The sequence below is a fragment of the Pongo pygmaeus genome, chromosome 5 (genome assembly GCF_028885625.2).
Source record: "Pongo pygmaeus isolate AG05252 chromosome 5, NHGRI_mPonPyg2-v2.0_pri, whole genome shotgun sequence".
In the NCBI taxonomy this organism is placed as follows: Eukaryota; Metazoa; Chordata; class Mammalia; order Primates; family Hominidae; genus Pongo; species Pongo pygmaeus.
The window spans coordinates 155,282,390-155,297,250 of NC_072378.2; the positions used below are offsets into that span (position 1 = coordinate 155,282,390).

At 42.1% G+C, this 14,861-nt stretch overlaps 1 protein-coding gene across 17 annotated transcripts in view; it reads left to right on the forward strand.

The window, feature by feature from the left end:
* The first annotated feature begins 727 nt into the window (after positions 1–727).
* Positions 728–14,861, forward strand: part of SCAF8 (SR-related CTD associated factor 8) — a 229,774-nt gene continuing 215,640 nt past the window's right edge. For 7 of the 17 annotated variants that reach the window (XR_010126802.1, XR_010126800.1, XR_010126801.1 and 4 more), the window contains exons 1-2: positions 804–1,336; positions 9,348–9,410. Coding sequence is in view for 10 of the 17 variants with exons in the window: in XM_063666754.1 (XP_063522824.1) it covers positions 1,307–1,336; positions 9,348–9,410 (93 nt within the window). In the remaining 7 variants the exon portion in view is untranslated. Of the gene's footprint in view, positions 1,337–9,347; positions 9,411–14,861 lie in introns of all 17 variants that reach the window. The other 10 variants (XR_010126805.1, XR_010126804.1, XR_010126803.1 and 7 more) reach the window with 7 other exon arrangements.

The window sequence follows — 14,861 nt, forward strand, 5'->3', positions numbered from 1 at the left end:
AGAAGGATTTTTACTAGCAGCATCTCCTAATCCATCTAAGAAATACTGTATTTACCGTTACTCCAAGTATCCTAGGGCAAAATTCCTTTAGAACAATTCATCTTCCAAAACAAACGGGTTCCCTTCTCATCTATTCAAGTGTTGTGCATTCTAGGGTCCCCTTCCCGCCTTGCAGACAAATGCACTCATTGTGCCACTCCAGTCCCTAGATCCTATGCAGCGGGCACTTCCTGCAAGGAGCTGCTGCATGCCTGCTTCCCTCGCCGCCTGCCCCAACCCGGATCCAAGGCTTTGGTTTCTAATGTTCCCTCCCTGTGCAATTAAAACAATTGAATTCAGTTACTAAATAGATGACCAGGAACTTTTTCTTGGCGGAGGCTGCGGATGTTTACGGCACTGTCCAGTAAAGTTCTGAAAAACAACTAAACCCTAGCGCTTGTGCAAAAGGACCAATACACTGGGAAACAAGGGAAACGCGCACATTTCCTAAACTTGCCGCTTCTTGGGCATGTTTAGGCTCTTCTTAGAGCCGCGCTTTGGAGCTGCCTCCTCCTGCAGTACAAACCCGCCGCGGCGTTCCCCGGGATGCCACAGCGCTCGCTCCTGCGTCCGCGGGGCGCGGAGAGGGGGCGAGGCGCGGGCGGCCCCGGGGCCAAGGCGAGCGCAGAGGAGCCCCGCCGGGCCTCCGGGCGGCGACGCTCTGGCCCCAGCGCGCTCGATGGTTTCCGCGCGGCCGCCGGGGCCCGCACGGTCCAGTCGCCAGGGGGCGCGCTGGCTGGCGCCGCGGATCCCCGAGCTGCGCGGCCCGACTCGAGTCCGCCATATTGGATGCCGCAGCCGCTGCTGCCAGCGCTTCCTCCTCTGTCTTCGCCGAGCGGGGCTGGTTCCTGCGGCCCGAGCGGCGGGGAGGTGAAACAGGAGCCCGTCGGAGGAAGGGGAAGAAGGGGGTGGAGAGTGTAGGGGACGGGGCTAGAGGGAGGGGGACCGAAACGGAGCGGGGCGGAGAAGAGAAGGCGCCGCGGTCCGGCCCCTCCCCCGCCCGCCGCCGACCCGCCCCGGCAGCGCCTCTGTTCCCTAGAACGGCGCTCCCCCCGCCCTAGCGGCCATGCCGGGGCCGCGCTGCCGCTGAGGGAGCCCTTCCCCGCCAGCGCGTGCCCTTCCACTCCGTCCCGAGGTCGCAGCGGCCTGCTCTCCCGCCAGCGCCCCCTCCTCGCGGCCACGCAGCAGCCCGCGTCTCGCTCTCCCCACCCAGTGCAGTGGCCGCCGCCTCTTCCGCCGCCGGGCTCGGGGCCTCCGCAGCGACAACATGGAGGCCGTGAAGACCTTCAATAGCGAGGTTGGTATGGCAGCCGGGTTCCCCTGCTTCTGCCCGCACCGCCCCCACCCCTGGTCGAGGCCGGGGCCCGGAGGGTGGGCGCGGGCCTGCGGGTTTTTTAAGGGTGGGGTGAGCGGTGGCCTAGCAGTGCCTGTGGGGGAGGGGTGGTTCTCCTCTGGGTGCCCCTCCCCCGGGTCCGGGAGGAGGGTTGGGGGAGGGCCGCCCTGGGGCGGAGGGAGGTTCTGGCGTCTCCGGCGCCCTATGGAATGGCTGCGGGCTTGGAGGGAGAGACCCGGTTGGGCCCTCCCCCGGAGACTCCCGACAGGTCCCTCGAGGTCAGTTCCGCCGAGGCCTGGCCCGCCCACCTCCTTCCTGGGCCTTTGAGGGTTTAAGTGGACGCTGGACATCACTCTCCAGACCTTCCCGGGTCCTCTTTGAGGCTAACACCGATTGGGGGCGGTGGGGGAAATGAACTTACGGGGTGTTGATCTGTGGTCACGTTACACGTAGTGTTTATAATTGAGGCATTGTTGACTAGGTAATTTGCCAGCTAGGGACTTGAGCTAATTGGATGGTTGGTAGGCAGGCAAAGGTTATTCTGCAATATCTTCTATTTTTACTCGCTCCTCTTCTAATCCATCACGACATAAAGACAAATGGTAGGGAGAGATCTGTGCATCGAGAGATGGAAGATTCTGGGGGAAACATTTCTCGGTGGCTCATTGACGTGTCAAACGAGATTTTAAAAAGCAGATTCCATTTTCACTGTGTGGTTGAATTTACTAGTCTGGAAGAAGACAGGTTTTGATGTATTCAATTTCTTTTTAAACTCCGACTTCAATAGGCCTTAATGTAAACATCAAACATAGCAAGTACACATCTGCACAGTCAGCATTGGTATCCCTACCCGTACGCCTTAGAAAGTGTAATTATGGCCGAGAACAGTGGCTCAGGCCTGTAATCCCAGCACTTTGGGAGGCCGAGGCAGGCCAATCACGAGGTCAGGAGTTCAAGACCAGCCTGGCCAACATGGTGAAACCCTGTCTCTACTAAAAATACGAAAAATTAGCTGGGCGTAGTGGCAGGCACCTGTAATCCCAGCTACTCAGGAGGCTGAGGCAGGAGAATCGCTTGAACCTGGGAGGCGGAGGTTGCAGTGAGCCGAGATCGGCGCCACTGCAATCCAGCCCAGTGACAGAGTGAGACTCTACCCAAAAAAAAAAAAAAAAAAAAAGAAAAAGTGTAATTATGCTGGTAACTAAATTAGCATAAATTTTATGAACTCTTAAAGTGCCAATACTTTATTCAATACTATGATTGTTAAAGAGTATCTTTAATATTTACTTCTTAAAATACGAGGCATTTTGCTTGACGGCCCAAATAGGACAGTACTTTTAAATGCCGTTGAATAGTTTTATATTGTTTTAATTTCTCTAAAAAGAAAAACAGTATTTGGGAATCTTAGCCAAGAGGCTAAACGGTAGATAATATTTGGGCTATTTTCAATAGCGGTGATACATAACTTTTTTTGGAAAGCATTTTCTTTTTTAATACTACATTTTTTATTTTTAACATTAATAAATTAGAGGAATAGACTTGGGAATCTTCTTTTTTTTGAGACAGAGTTTCGCTCTTGTTACCCAGCCTGGAGTGGCACCATCGCAGCTCACTGTAGCCTCCACCTCCCGGTTTCAAGCGGTTCTCCTGCCTCAGCGTCCCGAGTAGCTGGGATTACAGGCGCGCATCACCACGCCCGGCTAATTTTTGTATTTTTAATAAAGACGGGGTTTCACCATGTTGGCCAGGCTGTTCTCAAACTCTTGACCTCAACTGATCCGCCCGCCTTGGCCTCCCAAAGTGCTGAGATTATGGGCGTGAGCCACTGCGCCTGGTGTTTCATTTTTTTTCATAGCTATCTTTCTTTTTTTGAGGAGTGTCATTCTGTCACCCAGGCTGGAGTGCAGTGGTGTGATCTTGGCTCACTGCATCCTTTGCCTCCCGGGCCCAAGGGGTCGTCCTCTCACCTCAGCCCCCCAAGTAGGTGAGATTACAGGCCAGTGTCACCACGCCCGTCACTTTTATTTTTTATAGAGAGGAGGTCTTGTTATGTTGCCCAGGCTGGTCTTGAACTCCTGGGCCCGAGCGATCCTTTCACCTTGGCATCCCAAGTGCTGGGATGACAAATGTGAGCCACCACGCCTGGGGTTTTTTTTTTTTTTTCTTTTTTTTGCCCTCATTGGCTTTAATTCCCCCCGCCACCCCCCTCCCCACACACACACTTTGATGGGTGTCTGTCTTTGGGGGGGTTCCTAATAATGTGGTCCCCCCCCTCAAAGGGCCATCCAAGACATTTTTTTTTTTTGAGACGGAGTTTTGCTCTTGTTGCCCAGGCTGGAGTGCAATGGTGAGATCTTGGCTCAATTCAACCTCCACCTCCTGGGTTCAAGTGAGTCTCCTGCTTCAGCCTCCGGAGTAGCTGGGATTACAGGCGCCCACTGCCATGCCCAGCTAATTTTTTGTATTTTTAGTAGAGATGGGGTTTCCTCATGTTGGCCAGGCTGGTCTCGAACTCCTGACCTCAGGTGATCCACCCGCCTCGGCCTCCCGAAGTGCTGGGATTACAGGCATGAGCCACTGCGCCTGGCCCATCCATGACGTTTTAAACAGTAGCTCCCAAATATTAGATGTAAACAAGTGGTTAGTGTGCTGTGGTTTGTCACAGTAGGGAAGAAATGTTAATTCCAGTTTTTTGTTTTAATATTAATTAAGGATAAGGGGGCCTAACATTTACATGTTTAGGTAGGTGTTTCACCTGTTTTCTCATTTTACAGGAACTTGAGGTTTGTGGTAGTCCCATTTTAGTGTATGTAGCACTCTCCCATTTCCCCTTATGGATTTCAAAGAACTTAAGTCTTGTAACTTCCTTATTTATTTATATGCTCTAACTTCACCGTGTTTCAAAGTGGGGTTAGCTTAAAAATAGCAGTACAGAGTCAGAGAGTTGAGGAAGGGAAATATATTTGAAGAAGATTCAGAAAAATACTTTTTTTTAAACATAAAACAATACATAATACTGTTTTTTATTTTGAATGCAGTTTCTGTGAATGTTGTAATATTTGCTGATGTGTAGTAAACGTTATTGCAAATAAGTATATGCTGAGAAGTAGTTCAGTAATGATTGTTTCCCATTAAATTATGTGTTACAAATTACAAAAATTAAAAAGGAATTCTAGTTGCAGGATTAGGAGAAAAGGATGTTTTCGACGCTCATAGTCAGTTTGGCTTTTAAAGGTGTTTATCTTTGGGCTTAATCCATCACAACTTTCTCTGCTAAATTTAAAAGTATCTTTGAAACATTGTATTGTCAATTCCATTTGCTTTGTAAGGAATCAAAATTTAGCTCTAAGAATAATCAGGAATGTTTGTCAACAAGATATTTTGATACTTCACCTTAAAATATTTAAAATAGGCTGGGCTCGATGGGTCATGCCTGTAATCCCATCCCTTTGGGAGGCCGAGGTGGGCAGATGACTTGAGCTCAGGAGTTCCACGCTAGCCTGGCCAGCATGGCGAAACCCCCATCTCTACAAAACAACAACAACACAAATTAGCTGGTCACGGTGGCGCGTGCCTGTAGTCCCAACTTGGGTGAAGGGCTGTAAAGGAGGGGGCAGGTGCTGAGGTGGGAGGATCTCATGACCCAGGAAGGTGGAGGCTGCAGTGAGCTGCACCACTGCACTCTGGTCCGGGCAACAGTGCAACCCTGAATCAGAAAAATTGAGACAGGTACTTGCTGTTGACAGGTCACCACGCCAGGCTAATTGTTTCAGGCTAATTGTTTTTGTTTTGTAGAGATGGAGTTTGCCATGTTGCCCTGGCTGGTCTTGAACTCCTGAGCTCAGGGGATCTGCCTACCTTCCCTCCCAAAGTGCTGGGATTACAGGCCTAAGCCATGGTGCCTGCCCCAAATTAAATGTTTAAAATACAAAAAATACTCACCTTTTATGGCTTGCTAAGGCTCAGGTTTTTCCAGACTGAATTTTATCACCCGCATCTTTTAATTTTGTGGAGATCATTGGTTTGAAAACCAGGAAGATGCCAGAGACTTTAGGAGTATAGATTTTTGTGAATTGTGGGTGTGTGTAGTCCTAGCTACTTGGGAGGCTGAGGCGGGAGGATCTGTTGAGCCCAGGAGTTCGAGGCTATAGAGTGATTACTGCACCTGTGAATAGCCACTGCACTCTAGCCTGGGCAACAGTGTGAGACTGCTTAAAAAAAAAAACAAAAAACAAAAAACCCCAATACTATAGATTTTTAATATGCAAACTGTGGATGAGTTTCAGCTATGAAAATCCCAGACTTTATGCAAGATATGTATGAGTTGTTTTTGTCATGTCTACCCTCCCTACCATAATTTCTCAAAGGAGTTGACCTTTCACTTCTGTGTTAAAAATTACTATGTCAGAAGATCCTTTAATTGTGCAGGAATTATGTGCTAAATTTCTCTTCTCATGAGTTAAATGAGATTTAGGCTCAATAATTTATTTTTTAAGTGCCCCGTGCTAATTATGTGGGAGAAAAATAATTTCTATTTAAACATCATCACTGTGATGAAAGTTTAATCCCATGATCACTACTTTCAATTCTGAAATGATGAAAGACATAAGTTCAGATTAGAATACAAGATTTCCTCAGAGTCAATGGGTGAGCAGTTAACCATAAGAGAATTATGAGTGCAAGCTATTGCAGTTGCTGCTGCTCTGAGATGGTGGCACTTGTAATGATTTAGCATTTCTTCCTAGTGTAAAGGGTCGCAGATTGAACTGCCTAAATCTGTGGATTACTTTGGGACTGCATTGATTGCTGGAATGCAGCAGTTTTATGTGAGCTGCATATCTACACTCTCTACTTAAGAATGATCACTATTTGGAGGTCATTCTGATAGGATCTTGTTCTATTGTTTTTTTGTTTCCTTTTTTGTTTCTTTGAAAAGGGGTCGTGAGACAGTGGCAGTGCATGACCTGTTCTTTAGTTTGAGAGGGCATTTTAAAATACAGCAGATTGTTGTTGTTATTGTTTAAGACTGAGTCTCTCTTGCCCAGGCTAGAGTGCAAGGACAGGATCATAGCTTACTGTAACCTCAATCTCCTGGGCTCAAGGGATCTTCCTGCTTCAGCTTCCTGAGTAACTAGGAATACAGGCATGTGCCACTATGCACACCTAATTTTTAAATTTTTTGTAGGGATGGGTGGGAGGTGTCAATATGTTGTCCAGGCTTTTCTTGAACTCCCAGCCTTTAATGATCCTGCTGTGTTGACCTCCCAAAGTACTGGGATTACAGGTGTGGGCCACTGCCCCTGGCCAGATTCTTTTAAATTTCAAGTACTTAAAAAAAAAAACAAAAAACAAAAGTAGTCCCTTTACCATTAATCACACTTCAAAAAAGTTAACAGTAAATCTTTAATATAATGAAATAGCAATCAGTGATCTATTTTTTTCAGGTCCTTTGTATAGCTAGTGTATTACAATGTAGCCTTTCCGCCATGATCTATTTCTCTTGCTGCTCTGAATAGGCTGAGTGGGAAGATGTAGGACCAGATATGTAGGTTTGAGATATGTCAGAAGAATAATTTCAGTTTAATTTCTGGATTTACCTTAGTTCATAAATTGAGAGGATTCTGTTACCTTCAATTATATTTAGGATACCTAAATTCTTAGTATTTTTTGTCTTTGGGATCCTTTCGGATAGATTAATCTTTAAACTGTTCCAGGGTGTGGGCTTTCCAGAATCAATTTAATATCTACTACATTTTTCTGTTCTATAAAGTGAACTCCCATCTCCATTTTATTTTACTTCCAAATTTGTATCCAGGGTGGGTATTTTGTCTAACTACAAGACTTTTTATAATCTTACCAACATCTAGTAGTAGACATGGGTTGGTAGAGAAAAGTGGAAAAGGTAGAGGGAATAATATAAACATGTGAAATTTGTTTTTAGTTTGTCTATTTTTCCTTTGTTGATGGTTCAGGATAGGGAATTTATGGGAAGCAGCTATAAAACACTGCATTTGTCTTTTATTTTCATCTACCAGGGAATCTGTCTCTGCTTTTCCTTTCCTATTATCATTTTCTAGAGGGAGTTCTGGTTAATTCTGTCAGTCAGGCTATATTTTTTTTCTTTTTACCTTGTGAAAGTCCTTTAAAGATGTAGCATATTAGTGTTATAAAGGAAGGAAGTCTTTCACTAACCCCTTTCTGCTCATATGAGAACCCAAGATCTAAGTATCTTCGAAACTATTGATATTTTGGGCTGGATACTTGTTTGCTTGGGGAGCAGTCCTATGCGTTCCAGGATGTTTACAGCATCCCTAGCCTCTATGCATTAGATGCCACTAGCACCCTCCACAATTATGACAGCCAAAAATGTTTCCAGACATTATTAAATGTTTCTTTGGGGGCACAGTGACCCTGGTTCAGAATCACTGATTTAGGTCTCCTGTTAAACTGTCTTAAAACACTGTGCTTTTTCTTCCAGTGATCATAACAATTTTAAGTAATTTAAATAGTCTTTACCACTAGATAATAAGCTGTATGAGGACAATGACTATATTTCCTTTGTTTCATGTCCTTGGTTCATAGCACAGTATCTCAATACACAGTATGTATGTGAAGTAAAGATTTTTTTCTTCTTTTTCTTTTTCTTTCTTTCTTTTTTGAGACTGGGTCTTGCTCTGTTCGTCCAGGCTCAAGGGCAGTGGTGCCATCAGGGCTCACTGCAACCTCTGCCTCTCTGCCTCAAGCAATTCTCCCACCTCAGCCTCCTGAGTAGCTGGGACCACAGGCATGCACCTCCATGCCTGGGTCATTTTTGTGTTTTGAATAGAGACGGGGTCTTGCCATATTGCCCAGGCTGGTGTAGAACTCCTGGTCTCGAGATCTGCCCACCTTGACCTCTCAAAGTGCTGGAGTTATAGGCGTGTGCTACCGTGCCTGGCCACTAAGTAAGATTTCTTGAATGAATGGATGCAATCCTAGGTAGCTAAATGACCTTGGCCAAGGTAGTTAACATTTCTGAACATCTGGTTATTACTTTGGGGAGGAGAGTTGGAGAGGGGACTAGTCCATTGAAGATTTCAGTTAGGTTAAATCCATCGTGAGTTTTATGTTGTCTAGTAATTATGTTATTTTCAAGTCTGATTTTGCTGTTTTTCTGTTTGAAATGACATATAAAAGTTTTTTTCCTACCTTAAAAATAGAATACAAGGATAATTGAAACTGATAATGGTTTTGAGAGACTGCATGATTTGAGAGTGTTAATCACGCATCATTAAATATAAAAAAATTTTAGGCATGATTGAAATGCATGTTTCGTGGAGTTCAATTATTTCATTCTAGACTAGCACTGAATTTGTTATAGTAATTTTGATTAACATTTAGGGGACTTTATAGCCCCAGTGTCCTAAAGAGTCATATTCTATGATCATTTGCTTCTTTTTTTTTTGAGATGGAGTCTTGCTTCTTCGCCCAGGCTGGAGTGCAGAGGCGTGATCTCGGCTCACTGCAACCTCCGCCTCCCGGGTTCAAGCAATTCTCCTGCCTCAGCCTCCCCAGTAGCTGGAATTACAGGCATGTACCACCACACCCGGCTAATTTTTGTAATTTTAGTAGAGACGGGATTTCACCATGTTGGCCAGGCTGATCTCGAACTCCTGACCTCAAGTGATCCGCCCGCCTCGGCCTCCCAAAGTGCTGGGATTACAGGTGTGAGCCACTGCGCCCAGCCCATTTGCTGCTTTTTCAGAAGGGGTATCGGTGGCTTAGAATTAGTGATAATATTACTAGTTGTACGTACAATTTCAGGTATCTCTTTCTAAGGCCAGTTATGCTGTTTTGGACAACTTCTAACTCATAATGGTGTGAAAGAATGTAATCAACCTTGACCTTGAACACTGGCTGAGCTCCTGAACTTTTAAGTGAGCTCATTTTGTCTGGTTTTGTGTTCTCAACATCTTTCTCTACTCCTCTCTCTCAGGATTGTGCCTCTACTCCTGCTTGTACAGACTGCTTTTCCAGCAGCATGGACACAAGAAGCATAGTAAGATGATGATAACCCACATAAGGCAGGCCCTTTGGAATATGTTAGGTTTCAATTGGTAGTGGAATAGTGTATTTGATTATATGGTTAGTACTTGGGAAGCAGAATGAAGTTTGTCACTTAGAAAAGATTGGTAGTCTTAAAAGAGAGCATCTAGGGAATAAGTTGAATTGCTTCACAAAAAATAGGTTAATTGGAGAAAAAAGTTTTACGCTCAATAGTGAGCATAAGTCATATATAAACTTTTGTTGTGTTTACTTGTATTCTGCTCCATGTGATTTTACAAAAGAGAACTATTTGAGTGAATTGCAGACCTCTTAATTTAATAATAAAATACACCTTTTGAAGAATTTCTTTGTCATTATAAGATGACAAATTATTGACATATATGCTATAGGAATAAAGACAATTGAATTTTTGATATTCTAATTATAGAGGCAGCAGATTGTGGTAGAGGTACTATTGGTTATGAGAAATAAATGCTGATGAGAAATGTTTCTATAGTTTGTGATTTCTTACCTAAATGGATTCTATCTCATATTTGATGGTAAACATGATGCATTTGCTTTTTCTGATTTTGATTTTATGCATTTGTTTTGTCTTTCTAATTTTGTTTTATAAGAGTTTCTGATACAGCCGTCCTTTAAACTTAAAGAAGGCTATGTAAATGTATTAAAATACCTACTATAGGTCAGGAAAAATCTCAGTAACTTTGACATTTCTTTATTTAGTCAGAATGGGGACTAGGTTTCTTATGTTCTCTAAAGACAATTTTGACTATTAAGTTGATGTATGCCAGATTTGTTTTTAAAATAATTCTGCAACTTAATGTAATTTATATAGATTGACTTGAGAGATGTAGGATTTCATTCTTTCATTAATTTGTTCATGCATGTAACTAATATTTAATGAACATGTATCGCAGCCTAGGGATTTTTTTTCCATCTCCTGGGATATAGTGGTAAACCAGACAAGCAAAAGCCATGCCCTCTTGGAGCCTATGTTGTTGTGGTTCTTTTCCTTTTGTCTCATTAGCAGTTTGTGTATTGAACTTGCTGCAGAGCTGGGGAGGCTGTGCAGGCATTACTGACTCCAGCATTGCTTCTTTGCTAGGAACTATGTTGGTTGCAGCCTGATCCGTTCTTAGCATTTTGCCTCTTAGAGTACAGATTGCCTGTCCACTGTTCAAAATAGAGACTGAACAGGTAGACTTAGTTAAATGATTTTTCAAACAGTGGGAAAATATGACTAGCTACATTGTTTTATACAAAATTGTCTGTTACATATGTTTTAAAATCTCCATTTGATATTTTGGAATCTTAACTATTTCTTATAAAATACAGCTTTAAGAATGTTTTCTTTTGTCAGTGAGAATCATTAGTCTCCACATGCATATGATTTTAAAAAGCAACTATTAAGTGGAGACCAAACCTTATGAATTTAGAAGAATAAACTGATAAGTATTTTCATTTTTAAAGCAAACTTTTAAGTACCTGAGAAATTTGATGTCCTTTTTATAAATATTTTCTGAATTTGATGTGATTCGTCAGGGTTCATTTGAGTAGCTTATCAATGAAAGATGAAATAGTTTGCCATGTACTTTAGTGTGTAGAACTTGGGAAATAAAGATTTCTGTACAGTGATCAATGTCTCAAAGGTTGACCAAATCCTAGTTAATGACTTTCTTTGATCTAGCAATGTTTTTGATACCATGAAGTTTTATGGTTAAGAAAAAATAGACATAAGTGTTTGAGTTTGTTGAAATATTTTAAATATATGAGTAAAATCCTCTGGAGTAAAAAACATTTTTTAAATCTTTTTTGCCCTTCAAGTGAGTTTTGAATAAGTAATTTTGTTTTTTACAAATCAAAACATGATATAGCAAATGTCTAGTTTCTGTAACAGCTGCTCACTATGATGAAAAAAATCTGTCTTACATATTTTTGAAGTACTTTTAATTTACCAAACATTTATTAGAAGTTAACCACTTTGCTGGGCACAGTGGCTCACGCCTGTAATCCCAGCACTTTGGGAGGCCGAGGTGGGTGGATCACGAGGTCAGGAGTTTGAGACCAGCCTGGCCAACATGTTGAAACCCTGTCTCTACTAAATATAAAAATTAGCCAGGTGTGGTGGCGTGCACCTTTAATCCCAGCTACTCAGGAGGCTGAGGCAGGAGAATCGCTTGAACCAGGGAGGGAGAGGTGGCAGTGAGCTGAGATTGTGCCACTGCACTGCAGCCTGGGGGACAGAGCAAGACTCTGGCCGGGTGTGGGTGGGGGTTGGCGGGGGGAAGTTAACCACTTTATTAAAACATCTTATGTACACAAGTCTATGTACCTACTGTGTACTCACAAAAATTAAAAAGAAAAAAAAGTAGGTATTAGAAAAAAGTGAACCCCTTTATAATATGTAGTATTTTATACTCTGCCCTCTTTTTCTGCAGCCATTACCATGTTTCCGTGGATCTTTAGTTTTAACTTTGTGAGAATGGTTGGATAGGTGTCATCCCATTTTACAGACAAGGAAACTGAGGCCCAACAGTTGTGATTTTTCCAAGGAAATGCAGTTCTGTAAGCATTAGAGCAGGAATTAGAAGGACCTAGTTCTCAACCCCTGGTGCTAGGTGTAAAGGGGAACCATCATTCAATTCTTCATAGGTTTTTTTGGTTGGTTGTTTCGTTTTTACTGGTATTATGTCCAAATACAAATTTATTTTTTCTCATTCTTTTTATAACTTCCCATTCATAGAAAAATAGTAAGAATGATGAAGAATTTTTGTGTATACTTCATCCAGATTTCTCTGCCTCCTGTAACCATGTTTGCTTTCTTACTGTCTCTTCACATACAAATGAACACATAATTTCTTTTCTGAACATTTTGAGAATAAATTGCAATTCATGGTACCCTTTACCTCTGAATAACTCTGTGTATATTTTAAAAACAAGCACATTTTATTTAACTATAGTACAATTATCAAAATCAAGAAACTAACTTTCATACAGTACTGTTGTCTGTAGATCGTATTCAGATTTCACTAACCATATCAATAATGTCCTTACTAGACTAAATTCTACATCACACCTTACATTCACTTGTCTTAGTCTCCCTTAATGTGAATCAATTGGTTACTCTTTTCTTGTATGACCTTTAAGATGATGATTAAAACAGGCCCGTATTTTTAGAATTGCTTTAATATTGATTTGCTGCTCCTTCATGATTAGGTTTGGGCTCTATATTTTTGGCAGGAACACTCCAGGAGTAATATTGTATTCCTCTCAGCGCACCATATCAAGAATCATGTTGTCCATATATTCCATTAATAGGGATGTAGAGCTTTTGTTTATTTATTTTTTAAAGAGACAGGGATCTTGCTCTGTTGCCCAGGTTTGAGTGCAGTGGTGTGATCATGGCTCACTGCAGCCTCGAACTTCTGGGTTTAAGCAGTCCTTTGACATCAGCCTTCTGAGTAGCTGGGACTATAGGTGCATGCCACCATGCCTGCCTGATTTTTTAGATTTTTGGTAGAGAGGAGGTTGGGCTATGTTGCTCAGGCTGGGGTGTTAATTTTTATCTGCAGGGTTTCCCTACTGTATAGTTACTGTGTTTCCTTTGTAACTATTAGTAGTATCTTCTGGGGAGATACTCTGATGCGAATACCTTGCTACTCGTCAAATTTTCACCGTTTATTTTAGTGTCTTCTTATCTGAATCAGAACTAATGGTGATTGCCAAATGGTGATTTTCCGAGTCTATCATTTTTGTATTTATTAGTTCGCATTCTCTACAAGCTTTCCCATTTATATATATAGGTGTATATGTGTGTTAGTATGAACTCATGGTGGTTTTTTTTTTTTTTTTTTTTTGGCGACAGAGTCTCACTCTGTCACTGTCACCCATGCTAGAGTGCAGTGGCTTGATCTCAGCTCACTGCAGCCTCCACCTCCCAGGTTCAAGAGATTCTCGTGCCTCAGCCTCCTGACTAGCTGGGGTTACAGGCACGCAACACCATGCCTGGATAATTTTTGTATTTTTAGTAGAGTCGAGGTTTTGCCATGTTGGCCAGGCTGGTCTTGAACTCCTGGCCTCAGGTGATCCATCTGCCTTGGCCTCCCAAAGTGCTGGGATTACAGGCTTAAGCCACAGCACCCAGCTAAACTCATGGATTTTTTTTTAATTCACTGAGTTATCTTTATACTCTGATTGTCTCAGTTTTGACTAGGCAAGCTTGCTCCTTTGTCCTTTTGACAAGTCCTCATTATTTTTTGAGTTGTCTTATTCTCTAGTGTAATAAAATACTCCCACCCCAGCCTAGGAATCAGCCATTTCTACAGTTTCTTTTAGTGTGTGTATATCTATCAATAGATAGAACTGTAAATTATATATATACATACATTCTCTTTCTCATCTGTTTTGTATCTGTTTATCTAAAAAGCCATGAATTCATCATAGTATCTTCAATTCCAGTCAAACACAGTAGGGTTCATTCTAGCTTTCCCTCTTTCCAAGTCTGTCTTTGACAGCAAGAACCCTAGCTTTTGTTATCTACAATATATTATTATTTGTTCATTCCTGAAATACATAGAAAGTAGTTTCAGAATTGCTAAAGCATATATCTGTAAACAAACCTATTAATTAGAGTTTGTTTATAATTCATTTTTTGTTTTTGCCTAAGGGCATGTAGTTAAAATACTATGTTCAAACATTACTTGGTTAGTTTTCTCCCCTACTTAAAGTGGTTTTGCTATTAATTTGAAATACAGTTAGGTTCAAGTTTTTCTGTTTATATTCCATTTTGACTTTTTTCCTTTCATCCTTGTTTGCTTTTTTTTAGTATGTGAAACATTAAAGATAAATTAACTTTAATCATTTACTTTTTCCTAGCTTCAACATCATAACTACTTATGCTCTGATAAAAAACCAAAACAGCAAAGCATTTATTTAACATTCTTCAGATAACATTCTAAAATTCAGGGGCTTAGATATGGAGAAGGATTCAGGTAAGAGATCCAGTAGTGCAGATTCTACTGATTGGTGAAAGAAAGTATATATTTAGAGAAAATGTATTCTCTTATGAGTGGAATCTCCAGTCCAGGGGGCAGCAAACTTTGTCTGTAGAGTATTAGTAAATATTTTAGGTGTTGTGGGCCTCTTTGTATATTCTTCGTCTTTTACAAACCTTAAAATATAGAACCGTTCGGCTGAGTGTGGTGGTTAGGCCTGTAATCCCAGTACTTTGGGAAGCTGAGGCGGGCTGATTGCTTGAGATCAGGAGTTCCAGACCAGCCTGGGCAATACTGTGAAACAATATGTCTGTACAAAAAATATTAATACAAAAAAATTAGCTGGGCATGGTGATGCATGTCTATAGTCCCAGCTACTTGGGAGGATTGCTTAATCCAGGGAGGTGGAGGTTGCAGTGAGTTGAGATCGTGCCACTTTACTCCAGCCT